General features: G+C 36.0%; 1 protein-coding gene and 1 pseudogene across 3 annotated transcripts in view; both read right to left on the reverse strand.

Annotated features, from left to right (window-relative positions):
• LOC143244175 (GAS2-like protein pickled eggs) overlaps positions 1–13,139 on the reverse strand; it is a 73,394-nt gene extending 60,255 nt beyond the window's left edge. Inside the window, exon 1 of one of the 2 annotated variants that reach the window (XM_076488393.1) lies at positions 12,125–13,137. In XM_076488393.1, coding sequence (XP_076344508.1) covers positions 12,125–12,808 — 684 coding nt within the window. In that variant the 5' untranslated portion in view covers positions 12,809–13,137. Of the gene's footprint in view, positions 1–12,124 lie in introns of both variants that reach the window. The other variant, XM_076488392.1, reaches the window with a different exon arrangement.
• Positions 13,140–19,777: 6,638 nt separating this feature from the next.
• On the reverse strand, positions 19,778–26,668 carry LOC143244179 (fructose-bisphosphate aldolase-like; annotated as a pseudogene). Its single transcript, XR_013024938.1, has 7 exons — positions 26,551–26,668; positions 26,214–26,333; positions 23,604–23,871; positions 22,511–22,671; positions 21,436–21,694; positions 21,095–21,294; positions 19,778–20,325 (listed from the first exon to the last, which is right to left on the reverse strand). The product of XR_013024938.1 is annotated as a fructose-bisphosphate aldolase-like (transcript).
• Between the last annotated feature and the right edge of the window lie 1,058 nt (positions 26,669–27,726).

The raw sequence follows: 27,726 nt of genomic DNA on the forward strand, positions 1-27,726 counted from the left end.
TCATCTTAGACTGGGTAGAAGTGCGTGGAAGTAATAACGTCAAGGCTTAGCTTACGACGGCAAAAATCTGGTTTCGATAACCCATATGGGCAGGGCAAAGATAGCCCATTGGGTGGTTTTGCGTTTAACAACAAACAAACCGAAAAATAATTTGTGAAACAACAGTTGAACCAGGAAAAACAAAGTTATCATCATAGAATAAATGAATATTTGAAGATAATTCCTGGTCAAGAGAGTCCATCTTCGAGGGCCCATCCTTTTAATAAAATAATATTACTCTAGTAATAAACAAAATGAACAGTCCTCCAATTACAGATTCATGAACAAAACTACACGTTTTAATACAAGGGGAAAAAACCCACAAAAATACGAGTTTCATGTGTTTGGATATGTACATGTAAGTAACAACTGGTGGTTATTATTTTATCGAAATAGAAGCTTTGGTTATATGTGTGAATTCATTTGTTTGTTCATTGCCCCTGGAGCAGTTTTTATAGGAGGGTTGGGGGTGTTAAAAATTATTGGAGAAAACTGTAACCATCATACATGCCGAAAAGCGCGCTTTTGGGTCATACTAAAACATGTTAATAAAACAGACAGCATGATTACGTGTTTATTTATACAAGAAAAATTCTATAACCACAGTCCTAATTACAGTGGTTACGTTAGGCTTACCATAAAATGTTAAAAGAGAAAGTTAATTAGTTAACCGACTGTTTTAACTTCAATACAAGAAACAATAAGTATACAATTTGTGCAGGAATCGCTAATGCCATATTTTTTATAAAGTTATTAATTATAACAGTGACGTTGAAATACTACTTGCAACTTTAGGATTTGTATCTTTACAAAAATCAGTTCATACTTTGAGTGGAATGTCCATAAAACGTGCAATTTAAAATAGAAGTGTTAAAATTAACATTCTTTTTAAACTACCAGCAATTGTGTAGAACCTCCCTACTGGGTGCTTCAGTGACCCCAGCATCATTAGTTCCGTGCCCTTGCAACGTTATTAACAGAAAGTCCGTCTTAAGAGCAAGGACGCCGCGCCCTTTAAGCATAAAAAGGCCCGGCATGGCCAGGTGGTTAAGGCACTCGACTCGTAATCCGAAGGTCACGGGTTCCCGTTACACCAAACATACTAGCCCATTCAGCCGTGGGGGCGTTATAAATGTTACGGCCAATCCCACTATTCGTTAGCAAGAGTTTGCGGTGATAACTAGTTGCCTTCCCTCTAGTCTTATACTGCTAAATTAGGTACGACTAGCGCAGGTAGCCCTCGTGTAGCTTTGCGCGAAATTGAAAACAAACCAAAGAAACAAAATAAGCATAAGAAGCACGTGCGTAGATTTTATAGCAAAGAAAAATGTTTAGAATTGAAACTGAAATTACGACAAACAGACAAAACACGCAGGAAATATCTCCTTTAAAAGTTACAAAAAGTAAACAACTTTGTTTTGTATCCCACGTGCATCCCGGGGGTGTGGAGGAAGTTTGATAATGAAATTTTTAATTCATATTTTTGTTTGTTTGTTTGGTCGTTAAGCAAAAAGTTATACAATTGGCTATCTGTGCTGTGCCCATCACTTGTATAGAAACGCAGTTTTAAACACTTTTGGGATGCATTTATTTATTTATTAATAGTCTTATCCTGATAATAATTTGTTTTGTTTGTAGTTAAGCGCAGGGGGCCCCATGTGCGTTGTGCCCGCCATGAGAATCGAAACTCGGTTTCTAACGTTATAGGCCCGCAACATTACGGCTGTGCCACTGGAGGAGAAAGGTTTGTTTGTTTTGGAATTTCGCACAAAGCTACTCGAGGGCTATCTGTGCTAGCCGTCCCTAATTTTGCAGTGTAAGACTAGAGGGAAGGCAGCTAGTCATCACCACCCACCGCCAACTCTTGGGCTACTCTTTTACCAACGAATAGTGGGATTGACTGTAACATTATAACGCCCCCACGGCTGGGAGGGCGAGCATGTTTGGCGCGACTCGGGCGCGAACCCGCGACCCTCAGATTACGAAGCGCACGCCCTAACGCACTAGGCCATGCCAGGACTGAGGAGAAAGGAAATTGTTGTGAGAAACGGGCGAAATAAACTATTAAATTCACTATGCCAGTTTTGTTTTTCGTCACGAAATTCCAAAACCTATAAATCATGCATGTACGTATATTTAAAACTGTATTATTACGCAAGTGTATGCATGTACGTATGTTTTCTGATAGCAAAGCCACATCGAACTATCGGGTGAGTCCACCGAAGGGAATCAAACCCCTGATTTTAGTGTTGTACCAGCAGGGAACATTTATGCAAATACATTACCAAACGTACACGTGTCAATATTAATATTTACACTTTAACCCGACATTAGTGCATTATTTTATATTTCTGTTACAAGACGTTTAAAGAAAACCAGTGTGATTCGATACAAAGATCACGCCCCCCAGTGGCTCAGCGGTATGTCTGCGGACTTACAACGCTAAAAACCGGGTTTTGATACCCGTGGTGGGCAGAGCACAGATAGCCCATTGTGTAGCTTTGTGCTTAATTCAAAACAACAACTACAAAGATCACAGAAAAACGTCAAAAACTCCAGATATCAAAGTTGAGGGTGCATCCTTGTGAAGGGGTTACACACCACTTTAGTTAATTAAATATTCACACATCTATATAACTACCTAATTAGCATTAGGTCACGTATTCCTTTCTTTCTAAGCATTTTTAAACATTTGTGTCTGTCTCGTATCCATTGTTGATTTTCAACTATTTAAACCCTGCCCATCCATTTCTAGGTCAGTCTTTTATCTTTTGTTGATTTTAAACAAATTAAAATTGCTTTCTTCCTCCCCTTGTATTGCTAACGGCTAATCTTTGCCGGTTATTATGAATAAAACAGGGAATATTACATTATTTACCAGATAAGGAATCCGAAGTTGTATGGTGGATGTACCTGTGGAGTTGAAGTACACAGATAAAACGTTTGTCGTCATTTCTCGTGCACGTGATCTGTTTTGAGATCCACGAGAAGGAAATAGTTTTTTTTTTTTTGTGGTTATATACATTCATGTTTAATTTGAGGAACCTTTTAATTTTGTAGTGACAATTACGGTTTATATCAATACAGGCACTGATACTTTCTTGTAGAATAAAACCTTTTATTTCGGAATGATAAATTTACCTCTTTCTTACATGGTGTTTACATTAGAATATGGTCCGGAATGGCGAGGTGGTTAGGGTGCTTAACTCCTAATGCTAAGGAATTGCGGGTTCGAATCCCTGTCATATGCTCGCCCCCCCTTCAGCGGTGGGGAGTTATAACATTACGGTGAATCCCACTATTCGTTGATAAAAGAGTAGTCCGAGAGTCGGCAGTGAGTGGTTATGACTAGCTGCCTTCCCTCTAGCCTTACACTGCTAAATTAGGGACGGCTAACGCAGATAGCCCTCATGCAGCTTTGGGCGAAATTCAGAACAAACAAACCTGTGCGAATGTTAGACAGTTACTATAGCCCTCGTGTGGTGTCTACAATAACATTCAAGAAAAGCGTTCACAAAAGTTAAGGAAAAAGGCCGAATGAACCTGACTCCACAGGGTATAACCACTACCCAAGTATTAGACATTTTCTATTTCACCCACAATCTAGAGCAAAAATGGATTGCTTTCCCCACTCCTGACCTTCAGAAGATCCATGATAAAGATTAAATAGTTTATTTTAAGGCGAACTTTACTACTGTATTAAGAGTTAAAAAAAACACGTAAAAACCGATTTTTTTTGATTTTTTTTAAGGCACGGTTAGCTGTAACTAATATTAAGGATTTTATCGAAGAATGCCGGGTTGGTGGTTTTTACTCTTAATAACAACCAAATATCGAACTTAAACTGGTTCTCATTTCAAACAGATCCACCATTCATTTTAGATACAAGTATTGTCCATCGTGTTACGTGTTTTTCCATAATGTGCCTTGTTCCGAGACTGTACATGTGATGAATACATCTGGTGAATCATTTTGTAACGTTTGGACTACAGGCTGAGTCTACCTCATTCCTGTGCACGAGCCCTCTGTTTATCACGTGCATATACAGAGTCACCTGCAGCTTGAGCTGACGTTCTCACCACATCCTGTTCGGTGATTTTAGCTCCTATCAAACACCTGTGCCCACCTGTCTTCCTCTGCAGCTGGACCTCTTGGAGTACATCTGCATTAAACTTGCAATACTCAGTGAGTCATTCGGCTGCAGTTATAGTTTCCAAACAATTTTGGGATGCGAGGATTGAACTCGCATATTCCAGCTTGTTTGTTTGTGCATTTATAAATACAAGTTGATAAGTTCATGGCCAGATGGTTAGGTCACTTGAGGTTCCCGGGTTCTAATTCACATCCCACCAAACGTGCTCGGTCCTTTAGCCATGTCGGGTGAGGGTATTTATATTACAGTCAGTTCCAATATTCATTAGAAGAAGAGGAGCCCAAGAGTTGGCGGCGGGTGGTAGCGATTGATTGTTTTCCTTCTGCGGACGGCTCGCACAAATACTTCTCGTGTAGCTTTGCTAAAAATTAAAAAACAAACCAAAGCTTCCCTGGCTCAGTACAACTTATTCTTTACTGTTTAAATATGCATTGCCTTACAACGCCAGCTAATAGTAAGTAGATGGTGAACATAATAGAAGTATCACGTTTAAATCACCACGTGGTCTCATCTCTATTTAAAAAAAGGAGGAGCTAGGGAACGGGTAAAACTACAAAATGTTTAAAAAAAAAAATTGGGTGGCTCGTTTTCCTGCCCCTATCCACACACCGGTTTGAACTCCATGCGTTGTATCTTAAAACATGCTTGTCGTACATGCATTGAGAACACAAGACGGAAGATGGTGAAGGGAGTTCCTAACACCATACTAAATCACTTTTACCTAGAAGTTCCGTCGATTTATGTCTGTTCTTTCAAAACAAGAGTATCGGTGATTTACATTGCGAGGTCAAGAAATACTAATTACAACAAATGACGTTTAGAGTCAAGTTTGGAAACGGATTGAATAGGTAGTGAAAAAAACAGAAGTTTATTACAAACGTACAACGTTCGGACAAACGTATGTAAATTACTAAACGTTGTACATTTCTTAGAAAGTTTGTCACTATTCGCTTAAGCCGTTTCGAAACTATTTTCGAAAGAAAAAGAGCGGGTTTTTCATCATCGAATGTGACGCATAAAGTAGCTTCGTTTAGGGATAAGTTTGAAAATTATAGTGCTTAAAAATGTTGAAATGTGCGATTTGAAATATCCTGTACCTCTAAACACTCTTCACAATGAAAGCTGCAACTCTCAGTGTGCTCCTGATAAGTTTTAGTCATCCCCCGGGACAGTGATTCTCAAACTTACAGTATGAACACCCTGGGAATAAGCGAGAAACTTGAGGAAGGGGAAGCATTAAAAAGGAAATAAACTCCACGCCTCAAAACTAAAGGTAATCTTGATAAAAATCACTAATGTGTTCCACCAGCGGGTTTAGAAGTGTGACTGAAAACACACGGCATTAGGAGGTTGTGAACCACTGCTGTCAGAAAAGTGTCATAACTTCAAGAAATATACATCTAAATATAGGAGTTTTCTTTATAATTACCTTATACATTTAAAACACTAAAATGCATTCGCTTTGGAATATCGCCACTAGATGGTGTTAAAATCTGCTTTGTGTATCTTGCCAACAAACAGGTTTATCTCTCGAAACTACCTTTGGCAAATTATAAAGCCTTATATAATTATTAGAGTAGTTATTGTACACAACTAACCTTTTAGCTACTTTGTTACCGAGAACGGTGTATAAGGAGTTTTGAGATGTTGACGTCGCCGTTTTTGTCTGAATTTAAGAAGTAATTATCCTCATGACCTCAACATACTTTAATTTTTAAAACCGTTGATAACATAAGAGTGCATTCGTTTACTTGAGTAAAAACTTTAAATGGTCAAAAGTCAAATTCTGAAAAAATAAAATAACATTGCAGCTTTGTTTGTCTATTGTTAAGTAAAACTACACAATAGATTTAAAGAGCCGTGCCTTACAACACGTACTAAAACTCGATTTTTAACCCTCGAATACGCTTGCACAAAAATCACAACAAACCAAACCTAACACGGCGTTGATGGGAAACTATATACGCCAACCTCACACGAAGCTCCACCTATTCTTACCCTTATCTGGCGCGGACCTGTATGTTTTAAGCTGTTGACATTATAATGAATTAGTAACAGTCAACGAAGAGTAGCAGCCAACAGACCAGCTTTACTTTGTTACAATAAAGGTAATAGTTCAATCGAACGGGTTTTCGATATCTTACACCTGTATCTCATCTCATAATAAAATGTTTAAAGATAATTTTGCATAAAAAAAATTTATAAAGTACAGCTATCAGAAAGATCCATATGTTTAAATACATAATCCCAGTAAAGTGTGGCCCTATATGGCCAGGTGGTTAAGGCGCTTGACTCGTAATGTGAGAGTTGTGGGTTCGAACCCTTGTCATGCCAAACACACTCGCCCTTTCAGCCGTGGGGGCGTTATAAATAACGGTCAGTCCCACTATTCGTTGGTAAATGAGTAGACCAAGAGTTGGCGGTGGGTGGTAGTGACTAGCTGCCTTCTCTCTAGCCTCACGCTACTAAATTAGGGACGGCTATTGCAGATATCCTTCGTGTGGCTTTGTGAGAAATGTTTCAACATCTCATACATGTTACTTACACCTTGTTAGTCTTTGGTGTGTTGCTCCGAATGTCAGCATCTTGAATGTGTTGTTCCAAACATCGATACACAAGTGAAGTCAATTTATACGTCAAACTAGACTCCAGAGAGAAAAATAATCCTGGCAAGTGTCGAAGCTATTCTTTGCTCAGAGTCCTCTAGTGCCTCAGCAATAGATAAAGGACTTTTAACGCTAAAAATTGGGTTTATATTACGCTCTGAATGTTAACTATCATCGTGCAAATTAAGGGGTTTTGTGATAAGCGTTCAGAACAGACTAAAACCCAATCAATTCGTTGGGGAGAGACCGCGAGTTTCTTAACTGTTAAGAGGCGAAACTGTGTCCGTCACAAGTGTTACAACAATATTGGTATGTCCTCAGATATAGAAACACGGTCCATCGTTCTTGCAATATTTTAGGTTGGATTGCTTCAGTTGTGGGTGCGTTATAAGAGTAACAGCCAATCCCGCTACACCCGTTTTCAATGTTTCTTTGCTACTTCTTATAACGTATGAGCCAGTGCTGTAGCCAGAAGAAACGGTCTCGCATTAATCTACGGAGTTATAACGCTAAAATCAGGGGTTCGATTCCCCTAGGTGGATTCAGCAGACAGCCCGATGTAGCTTTGCTGTAAGAAAAACACAAAATCACGCAAACTGTGCAATACGGCACGTGTAATAACAGGGACGTCATCTGACGTGAAGCCAGGGGGTAGTCCCCCCAAACATCAATCCACAGACTATGCAGGATACAATGTAAATCACATATTACAGAATCGAAATTTCGTAACAACGAGCGCATTAAAAAGATATGTTCGATATGCCAACATAACTTTACCCCCAAAAAAAAAAAAACTGATGCCACCGTGTAGTGGGTACCCCTCGATTACAGCTTAATATTTCAATAAGCAAAAATAAAAAAATAAATAGAAAACTTCAAAGCAGTGTTCAAAATGAAGTGTAAAAAAAATTGAACACTGCTAATCTGAACTAAAAATATTTTATTATGAAATGTGTTAAGTTATTAACGAATCATCTCAGTCGCAAAAACAGTTTCATTTGAAAAACTTTTGAAGCGCAATAAAACAAAGCTCCAACATTACTACTTGCCAGCTAATAACTCCTTTAACGGGTTTGTTTTTGTTTCTGGGTAACATTTAACACTAAATAAAATTCCTATACGTTGACCTGAGTGGAAACTTGTTTATTTGGTGAATTTCGCGCGAAGCTACTAGATGGCTAACTGCCCTAGCTTTGTCTAAATTTTGAAGTGACAAAGTGGAGGATGAACGGGAAGTCAACAATTCTCACCACTAGCTCGTGGTTACTCCAGTGGATATGACTGCCACTGTTATAGCGCAATAACGGCCACAAAGTACGGAATGCAATTTCCCCCCTATAGTTTATTTTTGGGTGTTAACGGGATGCAAACCACGGAACCGCAGCTCCATAATCCAGCACACTAATCCCCTTTGCCCCTTTCACGTCCCCTAGTTTAACAAAACAGATAGCATGAAGTTTAAAGAATAATATTAAATGTACAAAGTTCGGTAGCACTCCGTTTTCCTGTACAGCCGTGCATTGTTAGTTTCATAACCTTAACACTATCCGAGGGTCGCGGGTTCGAATCCACATTTTCCCACCAAACATGTTCGCCATTTCAGCCATGGGGGCGTTATAATGTTACGGTCAGTCCCACTATTCGTTGGTAAAGAGTAGCCCAAAAGTTGACGTTGATGACTAGCTGCCTTCCCTCTAGTCTTACACTACTACATTAGGGATGGCTAGCGCAGATATCCCTTGAGTAGTTTTGCGTGAAATTCAAAACAAACCAAACCTTAACAATATATACATATTTATGTATTCTCTCCGATTTCTATACCACATGTGTTTATACCCAAGAATAGTTACTCATCAAGACCAGTTTTTACGGTGTTTAAACAGCACAAAAATAATGACGTAGAGATACAAAGTTCAGCACGAGCTGTTACGTTGGTTACCAAGGGAATAGATATAACTATTAGAACCGTCTCCCTATGTGACTCAGCGGGTATGCTCGAAAACTTAACGTTAAAAATCCGGGGTTCAGTTTCCGTGGGATTAGTATTTATACGTATTGAACTGGTAGCTTTGCGCTTATCGAAAACAACTAACAAGTAATCCAAAATCGATACACATTTGTTTTCTTCGTACCTAAGGAACTGGTCTTGTTTCTAAGACCAAGCGAGAGTTTTATGGTTGGTTTTTGTTTGTTTTTTTTAATTTTTGCAATCGTTCTCGATCTTACCTTACTTATGAATGTAGTTCATATTCATAGAACATATATTCACTTATTATGGTCAACTAACCTCTAATGTGGATAAAATTGCTGAATTGAAGGATATAACTACAGGTCATACTTAACTAATATCAGTTATAGTTGATATGATGACCCATTTGTTGGCCGACGGAAGTAGGTCAGTGGGTAAAATTGTGTCAGTTTATTTGTGCAAACATTCAGTGAATATCATCCATCTTGACCTAACAAAAGAAAACCCACATCCCAGTTTGTCAACAGCTACAGTAGTGGTTTGTTTAGTATCTACGTTCAGATGAAAACATGTGTAAAATTTAATTTTATTATTATTATTATGATAATTTATTCCAATTAAGCTTTGACAAAAGGGTGTACAATATTTACTTATTGAACCAATGATTATACCAGTTAAATCTGTCAAAAGTGTGAAACATTATAACCTATTGTAGCGACACGTTATACAAGCTAAGTCTCACACACGTGGCCCGGTACGGCCAGATGGTTAAGACACTCGACTCGTAATCTGTGGGTCGCGGGTTCGAGTCCCTGTCACAGCAAACATGCTCGCCCTTTCAGCCGTGGGGGCGTTATAATGTTTCGGTCAATCCCACTATTCGTTAGTAAAAAAGTAGCCCAAGAGTTGGCGGTGGGTGGTGATGACTAGCTGCCTTCCCTCTAGTCTTACACTGCTAAATTAGGGACGGCTAGTGCAGATAGCTCTCGTGTAGCTTTGCGAGAAATTCAAAACAAACCAAACCTCACAAGTTTGAAACATTTTAACCTACCGTAACAATATTTCATTCAAGTCAAACTTGATACACGAATACAGCGAAGTAAGATTAATGCTAAGTTCCTGTACGTTTCAACATATGGAGTACTTCGATACAGCCAGTATTGAAATTTTGTAAAGTAAGGTTTTATGTTGTCATGGCTTTATTGGTCATAAATAATATGCCAAAAGACTATTATTAATAGATACCGTTTGTGGATCCAATAAAGTTTTATTAAATTCACAAAAACACGAAATAAAGTACAATACTCCTAAATTTGAAACAAATGTAGGCAGTTTGTGAATACGATCTTTAAGTGTCTTGTACCTTCTAATTACGAAACAATTCGACATTAACTACAACAAGGACTGTATATAATCCGAAACGAAAGGTCTCACAAATTACCTTGTATAATCTGATAAGATAGATAAAACTTTATTACAAATCTCACCACTAAACGGTACAGTTTTTACTACCGATCTTCACTCTGTGTTTACAAACTCTTCAACAGAGTTTAAAAAAAGAATTTGTGGTTCTCAGGAGCGTCAAGTGACTTAACCCCATAAAAACGGAAATTCTAGCATTCTTTAAGAATTACCCAAATTGTTATATTCAGTTACTTTCTGAAAGGTAATAAAATGAAAAAGTTAGATGAAACTTATTTACAGCCTTGCGAGTTCAGTGTGCGTTTCTTTTCACGTTATACATTGTTCAGCTAGCTAAGTTTTAAAAGGGAAGTTTAATGTTTCGAAAGAAACAAGAGGGAATACTCAATAGCTGCGGTATGTGGCCAAACACAGCAGATAGGCCAATGTGCCTTTGCTCTAAAAGAAACAGACAAGTGCAAAGCTACACTTATCTCCGCTGTACCTATCGCGGGTATTGAAACCCGGGTTTTAGCATTATAAAACTTCACATTTACCGCTGGAGGAGGGGGATGCAGTACCCGAAATGAAATGAATATGAGACAGCAAAAACATTGATATAAAATCTCAGTAAATATTTTGAGTTAATTTGGACAATATAGGATAGGTATGTTTCAAGTAACGTGCGCAAGTCGCTACGTGCCAATTTTTGTTGTTGATTTGTTATGCTTGATCTTTCATTTTTTATCTTACTAAATGTTTAGGACTACAGTTTACAAAGTCAACAGGACACGTTAATTTATCAGTGTTTTTTTAAGTGGTGCGTGGAAACTCAAATAATATAACATCACAAACCGCTGGCTGGAAATATACGACTCATTTCCAGAAACTTCACCCTGTTAAAGTTAACATGCGGGGGACATGACCCCAACATGTTTTCTAAGACTGGAAAACCATGTCCTGTTACCATTGCAGTTAAACCTTATTTAATAAAAATTAGTTTTATTAAACATAGTTAACGAGCAGTGATGATACCAAAATATTAATAGTTTGTTTGTTTTAAGCTCAAAGCAACATATTACGCTCTCTTCCGCGTCCACCACGGAGAATCGAACTTCGGACCTCAGTGTTGAAAGCCTATAAACTTACCTTTGTCCTGTCAGAAGACTAACGTCGTTATAAGCCTGATAATAATCTCACGAATTACTATTACAAAATCGATGTCAAGTCTGAGCTAAAAAAATACAAACAGGCAGCGCCATCGGGAAAGGCATCAGAAGTTGAAAGTAGATATAACTAGTAGCCTTACCCCTGCTATGGAGAGACTGCTGAATTTGGCATAAAGCTACACGAGAGCTGTCCGAGGTGGTCGTCGCTAATTTATCAGCGATAGACGAGAGGGAAGGCAGCTAGTCAACACCACCCATCGCTAACTCTTGACCGTCACATTATAATGCTCCCATGCCTGAAAAGACGAGCATATTCGGTGACGGGGTTTCGAATCCGCGACCACTCATATTGCGAGTCGAGCATCCTAACCACCAGGCCATGTCAGGGCCCGCCGAGGAGAAAACTTACTGAACAGGTACTCTCAAATTTCTGTATCAAGAGTGGAACGAACATAGAGAGGCATAGATAAATAAAACGTATGCGTGTTAATTCAGATACTCAGCCATCAAATAAAATATCCTTCGCATGATCCACATTATCACTCGATAAGTAGATTATCTTCCCAGTTCGAAGAACCTCTTCATCACCTCTTAAAGTTTCAATTTTCTCGCCCCCGTATTCTGAGAGTATGTTCTATTATTTTATCTCTCGAAGAGATTTAATTCAAGAGCGGGAAATGGGCCAAAGCATAGAAACGAATATAAATCAGGTCAAAATGGGAAACAAAGCGAGACTTCCAGATGAATCTGCCAACACGAGAACACACTTGGAAATAAAGCCACTTACCCTTTCATGAAGGCTCCTCAGATCGTTAGTAATGACCTGCGGTTTGGTACTTATCAAGAAACTAGAGTCCTCTGGGTCTTCGCAATCTGAGCCTTCGTTAGCCAATTCAGCGTCGATTTCTTCTTCCATCTGAACCAGGAGGGGAGCGGGCATCCCGAACTTTGACCCCCGGCGAGCCACTTCCAACAGACACAGTATGAAACTTTTTTCATTCTTCCGGAGCACCAAGTCATCAGTTTCAAAGAGCAGACATTCCTTAATGTCCAGCTTGCGACACCAGGTGATGAAATTTGAAACGTTATCTCGAGCTTGAAACGTACCAGGCTGGACGTCATTGCGATACATTACATCACGTTCCGGGATAGTCACATTAAGCCCGTTCCGCCCAGCTTCGTGCCACTCCCGCGCCATGCGGAGCACGTTATTGGCGTGTCGGCACAAAATGACTCCAGTCTCCAGTCTTTCTAAGAAATCGTCCACCGTGATGTCAATATCGTACAGAGCTCTTAACCATTCTGCCAAGTCCTCTCTCATCGCATACAAATATTCCTCGCTTGTTTTGAAAGGACGGAAAGGTCGGGGTTCTAAGTGCATGACGTGGAAGTCCTCATCTTCGGGACCTGCAGTTTGACCACTGTCATCTACTGCCGTGTTAGTCGTGGCAACAACTTGTTCACAACTCATCTTTGAGCAGACTTAACAAATACCTCGTTTGTTTAAACAGATGCGATTACACAAAACAGAAATAGGTAAAGTCAGTTGTTAAATCAACAACGACGCAGAAAATATTCCTTTATTACTAAGTCCAGCAAAGTTCCCGATATCTTCTCAAGATCGTAATATGTACTATACCACCACTCTCGTTGTTACAAGTTATCTTAACTCACGTTCCTAGTTCACATTCGTCTCATCACGTCATTAGGGACTAGCAATGACGTCACTGTGATTGCTCTCAACAGTCACTCCATCTCTTCGCTGCTCGAACTTAAATGCTTCAACTCATCTCCAGAATCCCCCCATATAAAGTTAGTCAATCACTCTAATTGGACAGGCAGAAACTATCACGTGATCGCGCGTGAATAATTTTCATTTTATGTAATCATTGAGCAATAGTGCTTTTTTTCTGGAAGATAACGTTAGCGCTATCTACCGACAACAAAGAAAACTTACAATCAGTTAAATTGTATCATGATATAAACTATTTAACTCGCGCAAGAGTTTTACTTTAATTTATAATAAATAAATATAAATAAATTTATTACAATTAATTACATAACTTCAACTTCAGCTTATTTTCATAAAATTAAATGAATTCAACATTTTCAGTTTGCTCTAAAAATAAAACTACAGTTAAATATACAGAGTACATACGTGTATTTAAATTAGATAGTTCAATGTGTCTTTGCGTTAAACTACGACATACTTTTCTGTATCTATACACACATAAGTAATGTTCGACTCGTAATCTGAGGGCCGTGGGTTCGAATCCCCGTCGCACCAAACATGCTCGCCCTTTCATCCGTGGGGGCATTATAATGTGACAGTCAATCCCATTATTCGTTGGTAAAAGAGTAGCCCAAGAGTTGGCGGTTGTTGATGATGACTAGCTTCCTTTTATCTAGTCTTACAGTGTTAAACTAGGGACGGCTATCGCAGATAGTCCTAGTGTAGCTGTGCCCAAAATCAAACTAGAAATCACACAATAAACATCTCTTTACTTACAGAGTGAGAAATAGTTTTTGGAAATATTAGCACATGTGTTAAAACAAATCAATTAATCTTGAAGTAAACATACTATTATCAAAAACATGAAACACACTACAGGGGGGTACGTGTATAAAATACAAAGAAACACACTACATAAAACCCAACAAATCTACAAATCATCTTGGTGTTGAAAGGGCTCTAATTCAGTCCCATTCACTGAAAGCGGGCTTTCTAGGGGTTTTCTCCCCAAACACACACACCAAAATACCAGATATTGGATCTATAGATGCCAGTCATAGCGTTTGGATTTACAGACCCCTTTGTTAATGGTCGACTTCCCATTGTTTCGTTTATTCCTCGATCTTGCCCGAAACTTTGCCTACATCAATTGCCTCATGCATTAAAATATTATACTTGTGACGCTCCAAATTATCCCTCCACTGAAGTCAATGTACATAATCCACAGATAAGCAATAATTATCGATAGCAGAAAGGAAAAAAGTTAAATCCATCTTCGAACATCCCAGATGGTTAATTCTCGACGATCGACATTTCTAATGTTCGTTTCTTCTCATCTAAGTTGTTGTCAGGTATTTAGGATATGGGACACATAAAACCCAGCAAGACCTAAGAATGAGAGGGAAGTAATATATAACGCTATACATAGGGGTATTATTTTTACCTTTTAAGTTTGAAATAAACACGTGTATCCTCTAAATGCAAATACAACAACAACTGAAGACCAAGTGAATCGATGACTCATGATGAATTATATTTATCTAGATTTAGTATCCTATGTAACGTATTCCATCACACAGGATTTACTGCTAAGTGTAGCCTTATGTTTCTTAAAATAATAGTCCTTACACGATAGGCTACGCTATCCACACGCTGTTTAAATAAGATGAATCGAACTACGGATTTTAGAGTTGTAAGTCCTTAAGTTTAACACTTATCTACCGTAGATGTACTATTATTTTAAGTGAGATAAAGCTACGCATAACTTTAGGAGTTGCGTACGATAGCGATTGAAAACTGTACAACGCATGCCACGTGGGTTATCTGTGTAAAGCTCTCCCTAGTTTTGAAATGTACCCACCACCAGTTTTGAGTTAGTCTTGTCCGAGAGAACTGTGAAATTTGACTGTTACTCTTACAGCGCATTCATGAGCACTAAGTGAATAGTGCGATATTTTGTCAATGGGACGCGAACCATGTATACTCGAAAATCACATTCCGCATAAACTAACTGTAGATGGCAAAAAATGAAGAACCGAAACGTACCTATCTGCTTGCTGTACTCACGACCATTCTGTGCGCACAAAAAGCCTTAACAGATTCTCTGTGATGACCCGGGTTTCATTTCTTGCTTGTTTTTCTTTACGCATTTAAGTCGATAGAAGAGTTTTCATTAAAAATGAACGTACAGAGGAAGTGGTGACAGATAAGAAGAAATGTATCCCGTAATACAATAGCACTGGTACCAGTAAATGTTCAGATAAAAAAAATCAACTTAATTTATTTAATCATACGTTTCTTGTGAGTAACGTAAACCACATAAATACGCGTCTTGTCTAGATGGCACGCGCATGGACATGTGACTATAGCAACAAAGTGAATAATTTGTCACCATAGCAACTTATTGTATCAGGTTAAAAATAACCGAGTTTTACAGAGTGAGCTACACACACTAGGAAAGAAAGCACCTTAATAAATCAATCAAAAAATAATCTAGTAGTCACTGTGTCAGAGATTAATACACTATAAAACATAAAAACCTGAAACGTTTTTTTTTAATATCATACAGGTTTCACAGCTGACCTTCGAAGTGAAAACTTAAAAATTACACAAACCAACCGAAGAACACACGCGTATAGAAAACATAGGCTTAATTACACACGTTTTTCGCGTTGTATTTATTGTGGGTTTTTACTTTCTTTATATGCTAAAAATAAAGAATTTAATTAGTTTATAATACTACAATTTAAATTCGAATCTAGCGATTCGGATTACTTACAAATTATTCATGTACATTAAACTAACATTAACTCTTGAGAGAAGTCCAGTTTATATTTGCCTCATTTAAATTTCACCTAACGACGTAGAGGTAAGTCTGAAGGCCTATAACGTCGAAACTCAGGTTTCGATACCCGTCGTAGACACACTACAGAGAACCCATTGAGTAGCTTTGCGTTTAACAACAAACAAATTGGTTATATAACTCTGTTTTATATACGATATAATCCACAACAAAATAATCACTCAAGGTAAACATTCGCTGCTTCTGTAAATAATCACGTGACAGTTCACCGATTACGCAGAAGTGGCGAAGGATGAAAGAACTGAAAGTCATGGTCGAGACAAGCAATACCAAAAATGAACTTACCACCGCCTACGTCTGGGGCCTGGCATGGCCTAGCGCGTTAAGGCGTGCGTTTCGTAATCTGAGGGTCGCGGGTTCGCGCCCGAGTCTCGTCAAACATGTTCGCCCTCCCAGCCGTGGGGCGTTATAATGTGACGGTCAATCCCACTTTTCGTTGGTAAAAGAGTAGCCCAAGAGTTGGCGGTGGGTGGTGATGACTAGCTGCCTTCCCTCTAGTCTTACACTGCTAAATTAGGGACGGCTAGCACAGATAGCCCTCGAGTAGCTTTGTGCGAAATTCCAAAAAAAAAAAAAACCGCCTACGTCTGCCTTACGTGTCATCTCACCAAAACCAAAAGAGCTGTGATGCAACAAAAACTGGTCATTGAGGTGGAAAAACGTTCCATGATGAAACATGTGTAACCAGACTGGTTCACTACGGTTTTCGTTTACTTTACAGTGGGTTATTAGAATACGGGAAAGTCCCCGGTGACGCAGCGGTAAGTTTACGAGCTGTAAATGCTAAAATCCGGGATTCAATCTCCCTCTCGGTGGACGCAGCAGATAACCTAACGTGACAGACAAACAAAACTGTTGGGAAATCTATGGATGCTGTAAAATGACACCAATATATTCTGTGAAAACAGGTTGAGTCAGTTTTGAAATTCCTATGTATAGTATATAGGTTGTTGAAACGTTTATGACACGCGATGACGAAGTTTGAGCAAAGCTCTAGAGCAGAAATAAGCTCCCTGTCATTCAAACATGGCGTCTAAAAAATTCACATCCTTGAAAAACAAATCGGGCAGGATTTCTAATCCTTGACATACAGATTGTTGGTTTAAGATATGAAGTTTTATATACTGAAATAGAAAGTTGCAGTATTTAGTTTTACAATTACTGTTAATCAGTAGCACTGCTGACATTTAACCATTCTTTACTTGTGGTACTGCTGACATTTAATTATTCTTCATTTGTGGTACTGTTAATATTTAAGTATTCTTTGTGCTACTGTTGACTCTGAATTATTGTTCATCATTGGCATTGTTGACTTTCCGCTGGTAATTTCATCTCCTATATTGTTTATGTACAAGTTTCAGCTAATCCATAAGAATTGTTTTAACAATCCTTCTTGCACGACGTCAGGTGCATCAAATTTTACCAACAATTAAACTTATTAAGGACTTTTTCAGGTGAGATAATCTGTTTAGAGACGTCTTATTAAATGTTTAAGCTTGCTTGTTTTATAATTGTAATTTATTACAATAAAATTCAGATATTTATTCAACGTAGAAGTAAAACTGAATCGATTATTACTTATTACGTCATCTTCGAAGCTTTATATATAAAGTCATATATCATTTTTCATGGTTTGATAAAACTTCCGTCGGAACACGGACCATTTATAACTTAAAAGCTCTTGAATGTTATGTTCATGTGTGAATCATTTTCACAAAACAAGTTTGTTTGTTTTTAATTTCGCGCAAAGCTACACGAGGACTATCTGCGCTAGTCGTCCCTAATTTAGCAGTATAAGACTACAGGAAAGGCAGCTAGCCATCACCACCCACCGCCAACTCTTTTGCCAACAAATAGTGGGATTGGCCGTCACATTCATAACGCCCCCACGGCTGAAAGGGCGAGCATGTTTGGTGCGACCAGGATTCGAACCCGCAACCCTCGGATTACAAGTCGTACGCCTAACCCACCTGGCCTAAACAATACTTAGAGTCTTAGAAGATAGACTTCAGATTCATTGCAACCGATATACGACAGCAGATGTCGCTATAGTTCTGAAGTGTATCGTTCGTTTGGTTTTAGAGCAGGGTCACATTGGGCTATCTGTGCTGTGCCCATTACGGGTATCAAAACCTGGTCTTTCGGGAAAGTATTTTGTAGGTGAAAAGTCCAATAAAACAAGTAGGAGGTCTCTATTCAAAACAGAGACCAAACAAAGTTCACCCACGTTACATAATAATGGTAATTAGAATCACCACAACCGACCATGAAGGAAGTTGTTCAAAGATCTACATCGAACGCGAGATGTGTCAATATGAATATACACGAATATATATTTTTAAACGAAATATCATACAAGTTCTGGGTTTTCCGACGTCTGGTTAATACACTGAGAAACGATAAAAAAAAAAACAACCAAAGATTTTCAGTTTGCTGCATTACATTAATTAATATTCCACAGTCTGTGCTTTAATTCTCCATGAGAATACTGAGGTTAAAAAGTGTAAAAAACTACCAGTTCTCGGCAACTTAGAACAAGGACACTAGTTAACGACTTAAAGAATAAAAATGTTTTTTCTATAAAGCTTCTTATGAATATTTTTGCTTTTGGACGACATCTCATCAGTATTACTAGTGTTAGATTAGTTTTAGGCCGAGGGGCGGCACTGCTGTTAGTCCTTGTTAATTTGTGTGGGTTCATTGTAAGTCAAATACTACACGAGAATGAACTCAATAGATGAACAAACCATATAAACACTTAATTAAGGAAACTGCTTCCTTACCTTCAATAACAATGTCAGTAGATGACTGGGATATAAATCTTTAGTTTATGTTTTGGTGTGACTATTGCCTATTGTATTTCAAGTGGTAACAGACAGTGAAACATTTATTTTAACAAAGCAATATTTAAATCCATTTTAATTTCCATTACTAGCGGAATCCATGTATCTTACAATAAAGTTAATTATTTCTGCCTGTTTCACCAAAGTTTTAAAAAACGTTAAAAGTATATGTTAAAGACCAGAATACAAACAAGTTCAAGCAACCCAGCAGACACATGAAAACAAAATAATTAAAAAAAAGTAACATACACGTTTAAAAAAAAAGCTAATATGATATCAATATTAGATTAGTTTTATTACTGGTGAATTTGGTAAGTCATGTAAGAATAAGTACTACTAGCAATAGGAAAGTAACTTTGTAACTGAAAGTATAAAACGTTTTCTTAATTTGTACGTGTCGACTGAAAAGTTGGTGGAAACGATTACAACAGAAATGTCTAAGATGTTTAATAAAATTCTTAAAAGGGGGATAAAAAGTCATTTTTACCTGTTCTGAAAATGCACGTGGCGTAAAAATAAGTAATCTTATACCAAATTCCCAAAAGAGAGTAAAAGCAAGATATGAACAACAGTTAAGGGAAAAGTTCTTTTATGATACAATTAATATTGCCACAGTTAGAAGTTCGACTACGACCAAGTCAAAAACAGTCATAACTTTACAACACAGATTCATCAAATATCGGGGAGGTTGAGCAAAATATGCACCCCTCTTAACATTTTCAGTTACCCTTTATGCCCCCCAAAATTCAGATATTTGAATCAAAGTGTTTAAAACATACCAAACCTCATAAACCCCCTCCCAACATTTAGCAACCAAAACTTTATAGTGGGCTAAAGTTTTAATCCTGATAACAGAGCAAGTGAGATGGATCTTAAGTTACATATTTTTCAATGAATATTTTAATAAAGAATTCTAAAGGCAGATGTATCATTCTATAGGTGTCTAGAAGGTTAATGTCACTCATGTCTTTATCAAGAGCTGAAGAGAAGTTCATTCTTATATCTGGTTGGAGTATAAGGTTTATTACCATGCTCTGATATTACAGTAAGAGAAAAAACAAACAAAAACAGCTGTATGCTAGTAATGAAACAAAGCATTCTACCAATTGCTAAACCATCTGATAAATGTTTGATACAATCTCACTTTAAGTTACTAAATAATTTAAAACACTGTACAATTATTGCTTAGTTCAGTTGGATGAAAACTGTTTTAAAAACACTAAACACTACTAGTAATTCTGTTTAATTATATATGAGGTATTCTGGACTACAGTGATAGAGAGGAGACATATCTGACACACTGGGATATAATTTAATAGAGTTTAAAAAGGACTTTTTCTTCAAAATTAAGGACAAATTATCACAAACTGTCTAAATTTGACATATTAGGAGATATAGTACTAGTTATAATAAGGGGAAGAAGTTTTAAAATGGATTCTATAAAGGAGGTTTTCATTTCAGTAAGCGTGGTCCTTGATGAACAAAACCTCTCCAGCTGCAGCCCCACTGACGCCACCAGTGTATTTTCCAAGGGATGCTTCACTGTTTGCCTGTGTAAGAGCAACAAAAGTATGAAAATTAATACGTTTTTTTTTGGAATAAATCTACCTTTCTTTTTGTCGGATCAACAAAACAAGGCCACTGTGTTCCGCGATTCTTGCATTCTGAGAGCAAAGAAATAACAAAGAATACAAACCTTTGTTTTGTCCAGGATAAAAGACAAGTTAGCTAAGCACAAGTTGTAATATGCTTTATACTAACAAAAAGTAAAAACAGATTCTCTTTAAATAAAATGGAAACCTAGAGAATTAAATAGAAATCTTTAAGAATGTTCTCCACCTTTGAGTTTTCCTCCAAACTCTTACAGTTTTAGGATATTCTAGACTGTTTTTCAATAAGCTAATGTGTGACTAATTGATCATTGTAAATGTGCAAATACATAAACACTTACCCCATTTTAACTTCACAAGCACCAGATCTACAGAATAATTACATCACTTATTGCTGCCAACATCAGAAGACACATACGTGTCCAATCACAATTAAAACCTAAATTGCTTATTAGTAAAGATTACCTTCAACAGACATGTATTATTTAATTAAAGAATTAATGAAGTATGAATATTAAAACTTAAAGAATATTTCACATAACCAGTCAATCTTGCATTTAACTCCCTTAAAATTGTGGCACAACTTTGCCAGAAAACTGTACTTAAGCACAAACAATAATTAAAAAGTTCTCAAAAACAACTACAGAGTCACCTATGCAACAGTTAAGACTGTGTATCCTGCAAATTCACAAAAGCAAAAATCACCAACCTTGGCCCTTTTTAAGAATTCCTCCTGCCCACTCTTCACATTTTCAGCCTTGCCACACCAAGCCTTCAGTGCACTTGCCTGGAGGGCTCGTCCATAACTGAATGTAAGGGCCCAAGGTTTCTTCCCTTGATATTTATTGATTGCATCCAGGTTGACAGATGCCTCTTCCTCAGACTGTCCACCAGACAGGAAGGTAACACCTGAATTATACATTTCTTTATTAACTTTAATGATTAAACGTTTCTTTTTTCTAATTAATGAGGAAAGGTTTAGAAAAAATTAAAAAAAATCATAAAATTATCAGTGACTAACATGTGCTATCTGTTACTCTTATTACTCACCAGGTACAGCAGCTGGTACAGTTCGCTGCAAGGCAGTTACAGTTGCCTTAGCAATATCTTGAGCAGTGTATTTGATTGGACAGCTCTGACCAGCTGTCACCATGTTGGGCTTAAGGAGTGTGCCCTCCAAGTAAACATGGTGGTCGCTCAGGGCCTTGTAAACTGCAGCAAGGACTTTTTCTGTGACCTTTTGAGCTCTCACTAGATCATGGGAACCATCAGGCAAAACTTCGGGCTCAACAATTGGTACAATACCAGCCTACAAATTTATAAGGTTTATTTATGAAAAACAAGCCTATATTGTCACATCTGATTAACTACATTAATGCAAAAATTTAAACAAGCAAAGAATATAAGCAGAGACGAGACGAGTCATTAAGCCTAACTTCTTGAATGTACTAAGCCTAACTTCTTGTATGTACCAAAGTGGTACTTTTATTAAGAATAATCTCCATTTTACTTTATTACAAAATTATCTTAGAATGTATTTATAATTCACTTTAAAAAAAAAAAAATGATATAAAGTTTGAAGATAATATTATTATTATTATCATCTGTTTCACCTACTGTAAATTCATTTGCTTAATTTAAAAATTAAAACATTAAGATTAAAGAAAAATAATGCTATAATTTTCTATATCTTTCAACTTGCCCTACTTTGACACTCCCCATAATTAAAAAACAAACAAATCATGTTATTTCATAAGTACTAAACCTTTTTGTGACATAAAAGAAACATATTGGTAGTTTTCTGAAGTTTAAAAACACGTGTTAAATCATCTTCTATCTCACTTCACTTTCTCTAATATGTTTCAACTTTTCACAAAATATCTGCTACATGAAAAAAAAAAAAAATTACTGATAATTGAAGTGGCAAAATAAATTCAATTCCACTTCCATTTCTGATCCTAAACGTGACATTATTAAAGTGCAAAACTACGTACGTGTCAATTCATATTAACTATTCAGCAGTAACAATGAAGTGACCGATCGACAGAAACATGACACATCACAATCCCATTCACAAATGACTTACTCAATGTCAAATACAAACTTGTTACAAGTGTTAGTTTACCTGTTGGCAACATGTAGCGTAACGAGCCAAGACGTTAGCATTCTCCAAGATGGACAGGGGAGATGGAGTGTGCTCTCGGATCTTTAAAACACACCTCCACTTAGCAAACAGACAGCCCTGCTCTCTGTACTCCTGGCATCGCTTGGTTAGGTCATCTAAACCTATTTCAAACATGTTTTAATGTTTCCAAGTTTCTTTCTCAGCAACAAATACCACATTGGTGTTCTCTTTAGAATTTTTAAACCTCATTGTACTGTGCTTCAGTGTAAATAATGATATATTAAAATGAAATACAGATATATATAGCTGCAATTTTTTTGAAAATACAAAATAAATGTCATCACAATTTTTAAAGTCAAACAAAACCCACTAAAATACTAGGTTTGTGTAGACAACCATAAAATAAACAACTTTTGATCCACTTGAGCGACCCACCTGGACCAGAACTAAACACTAATAAGCATAGTTTCTTATAGCAAACTTGTGGTCAATTAATCCATTCAGCAGCTTACTAAAACTTAACCAGATAACAGTGTGAATTAGACTTGGAATAAAGAAGTATAAAAATTATTAATTATTTAATATTAAAAAGTATTTTAAACCACCAAGAGAACTCTGCATTGACAGTTTGATTTTCTCTAAGGAAACAAATCAACAATGAGATTTGAAACATAACTCAATTAGACAATTTGGACATTACAGGTATGGAAAACAAGTGTAAATTTAATATTTCTGAAAAATAACAATGCAAGAATTTATCTTTGTTAAAACAGCCAGTAGGAAGGTTTACTACAAGTCCTAAGTAATAACACATGTGCACACTTTGAACAATATATCAAGAGATTGAGAAAATCTGTAGATACTAAGAGAGAAAAAAGAAAAAAAAACAAAACTACATCTATATATCTAACGAAAAGAATGGGGAAAACATTTTCTTTCTAGTAATCAGTTTGGGTTTATGAAAAATAATTAACTCTTTAATTTATATTATTTCAAGCTGAATAAAGCAGAGATATACTACAACAAACACTACTCACAAAACTGCTGATGGTTATACAACTTCAGTTGCTAGGTGTAAAAAAATACAACTTACCTTGGGTTGTGCATTCCTCATCAGTACCCATCAAAGGCACAACACCCAAGTCAACCTTAATGCCTGGAATGATGCCTCGATTCTTGAGGATTTGAACAAACGGAGTTCCATCATCAGATTTTTGATAAACAGTTTCGTGAAAGAGGATGACCCCACTAATGTATTCATTCATTACTTGGTCACTTGTAAACAGAAGCTGGCGATACTGCCTCCCGATTCTCTTCTGTGTTCTCCACACCAATTCCTACAAGCCTTTTACCCATCGTGGCTAATAATGTGTAGAATGAACAGATTAGAACTTAAGATAAGCATATTTATAACAAACATGTCAGCCTTCTCATAATTTCACATTAACATAGATTAAGAAGTGAATACGAACATTATGGAAAGTATTGAAATTTATACTTTTAAATCTAAGTCACGTGAACCGCGAGTAATAAATAGAATACTTTTCATACATAAAAAATGTTTAAAAAATTTGCAACCTTTGCCAAAGAACAAACTAAAACATTAAAACTTAAAATATTAAACTCCAGAAATGTTAAAGTTTATTTAATATGACTTCACCAATTAAAAAAATGACAAAACTTGCCAATACCAAAATATAACGTACATGCTCAGCGTTATTTAATAATGAAACATAAATGTTTGGTATACTAGAATAATTCTTTCTTACAAGTTATCTGTTCCTTCAGATGGAATCAAATGATTAGTAGAATTTTATGTGAGATTAAGGTAGTTGGAAGAATTAAGTAAAGTAATAATTAGACACTAACTTCAATTAGATGGTTACTTACATGAGTCATAGACACTAGTATAGCGAGCTGAATAACCTCAAATTAATAGAAAAACAATGGCGATATTTTCATTAATTTGATCGTTTAAATATTTGAAAAAACAAATTTTAAAATGGTTAAATCAGATATATTATGAACTTTATTACTAAATAATTTTATGCGACTGACACTCATGGGTAATTAATCTGTTTAATTAACTGAGCTGTTCTAGATTTGGGTAGAAAGAGAAAATGATTTTATGTTTCTTGCAAAATTCATTCTGATTTAAAAAAAAAAAAACTCACTGGGTCACTGTGGATTCAGTTAGAATACTATTTTGTGTTTACTTCAACCTTGGGAATTATTATGCAACTGTCAAGTAGTTATGTACAACTATTAGAAGAATATGACATGTTGGACTACCTCTGAAAAGCTATAGAACAGATTTTATATCCTTTAAACTACAGTTTAACTATACAACTAAAATAGTACACGTAAGTTGAAAATTAATGATGTGAAATCACAGCATTAGATCAATGAATGTGATTCTTAAATTTGAATTTCAGTAAAACAGGACATGATCTGATATGCAGAATGACTTACAAAAAAATCACACTTTAGTTATATCTTTATACTTGATATTATACTTGATAATACACTTTCATGATGTAACTATCAATTCCAGGGGTCTGTTTATCCAAATAGTTGAGCCACTACAACAGAGAGACTTCTTTTTATTTTCAAATAGAAAACAGCATTTCTTTGTCAGGTATGATTTCTTTTGCAATAGTTTTTCTCTACAAATTTCTATTTATAAAGTAGGATAATACAATAAATCATTGAATACATTATAAATTTTTCAAATGATTTTAGGGGCCTGTTTTACGTTGTTTCTTTTTAACGTTTATTCCCTGTCTAAAGGAGACAAAATGTTTATAGATACTAATAAATAAATGATAGCATTTCTTCTACTTCCCACATTTTTAATTTGTCAAACTATCTTTGTATGTATTCTCTGCATAAAACAACACTTAAATAAGATCCTTATATGGTGCTTAAATTGTATAGTGTTATTATTTTCAGCTTAAAAAAAAAAACACTGTCGGAAGTTAATTTTCTTAACTATTTGACCTTGAGATCAGTAGACAAAACTTCTAGAATGTTACCATATTTTACTGAAGTCCTTGCTCAGAGTCATGGTGCCTTCCAGAGGACAACTTTGTTTTCTTCTATTAATAGTCCTCAGAAGCAGTTTTCACTTTGTGTAGCTGTTATTAGCATAGCTAGCTATGCTGCTTTCCTTCACTTCGAATGGCTAAATGCCAAAACACGTTTAACCTTTACAAGGGCATTTTAAAGTATTTCGTGGAAATAAATTTCCTTATCCTAACTATTTATTTTGCTTTTTTTCACTTGTATTAAACATGTATAATTAGTAAAAACAAAACAAAAACTGCTTCATAATGAAATACACTACACATATTAACAAGTAGATGTGTCACTAAACTTGTATTAATACAGAATACATTAGAAAAATGTAACTGGGTAGTAAAACTGAATTTAAAACCGAGACATTTATCGTAACCTTGAGTACCTGAACTTTGTAGTAATATAGTAGACACATTGCTACGTATTTTCGTCTTAAGTAACCAATCAAAACAGAAGACACGTTTACTAATTAAATTATGATAAAAAATGGAAAAACTGGACTCCACTTTTCGTTCTCTTAAGATTGTAGTTCATCAGCTATACTTACCTAACTTTCTTACTATAAAAACACTACCATAACATACTGAATAAAATCAATATGAAGTGTAAAATGCATAAAACTAACCGGTACTTTCATCTGCAGCCAATATACCCTTGCCAGGAGCAACAATGGCTTCAGCTGTTTGTCGCAACTTGGCCTGCTCCTCCTCAGTCAGGTAGTTGAAGTGAACCATTGTTATTTAATCTTAAACAGAGAAAACTATGTATTACAATTAAACTAGTAACAAATAATTAAATTTGTCTATTAGGAAGTGAAATATAAAATTAAGTTTCTTTAAATTATCTATAAAGCAGCGACGTATCAACCTAGAAATACCACAAAATATAATTTTAAAACTACTTGTAAATTTTCTTTATTTAGCACTTCAATTCAATTTTAAAATGTAAAAGATTATATATACTTTTTTTAAAAAATCAAACTTTTTATTCCAAGTTATCTTCAAGCTTTCAGCAAATAACTTAAATATTAAGTAATAGTACTAATAACACCCTTTGATGTCGTATTCTAGACAGCCAGCCTATAAAGTGCCAGTATTTAACAAAAGGCGTCGCTGGCACTAGATATGGTATTAGTAGAAAGTGTGGTTGAAATTATTATACATTATTCTTTACTTTCAATTACAAGCTCTTGTAATCCCATAATACTAAATATAACCAAAGTCTAAAACCAAACAGTACAAGTTGATATCACATACACTATTAGTACTAGTGACATGATAGTATTACCGTTAGTATTATACTTATATTGTATATTATTGGTCTCGATAATATTTTACAACTTCCAAAATCATATATTCAAGTTCGTTTACATTGTACAAAACAGCAACTTATTAAATTCTTTACTGTTAAATGTGTTCCCTTTTTAATAAGAACCACATTAGCCCCTCAATTTTACGAAAAAATCTGACTTACATAGTACCAGAACACGTCTACTGTACCTCCGGTGAAACAATCCGACAAACGTTATACGGATCGACACTGAAGTTATCGGAAAAACTACTTTACGTCACAACGCGCACGTGACACATTTCACGTTATTTAACAGGGGCTCAGCAGTATTTCTATGCACGTTCGAAAATGTACCGATAGTATTACACTTAGACGAAATCAGCAGCCCATAAATAGTTCATAGAAATATATTCATTTAATATTATGTATAACATTTCTAAAAGTAAAATATAATTATTATCAGATTACAGAGGATAAGCAACATAGTATCAACTAAATTAATCAAAACTTACATTAAGAAATAATGTATATTTTATTTGTGCGTTATTTGTTGTTGTAGAAATATTGTAAGTTATATTTTAATGCTTTAAATTAAATTAAATAATCCCGTAGCCTCGTGATTTTTGAAGAAACGTGAGTACGATATAACAGTAGGGAAAATTATTCAGTGTTTGAAGCGAGGGTTATGATTTTCCATTGAATACTGAAAGTTATTTTTGATATTAGTACGTTAGGCCTACATTAGTTTTAAAGTTTATGTTGAAAAGCTTATGCATGTGCGCTCACAAGTGAACTTGGTTGTAGCAAATATTCGATGAAGAAATAAAGAAATTTATACGTTTATCTGG

This window comes from Tachypleus tridentatus, chromosome 2 (genome assembly GCF_004210375.1).
Source record: "Tachypleus tridentatus isolate NWPU-2018 chromosome 2, ASM421037v1, whole genome shotgun sequence".
Lineage (NCBI taxonomy): Eukaryota > Metazoa > Arthropoda > Merostomata > Xiphosura > Limulidae > Tachypleus > Tachypleus tridentatus.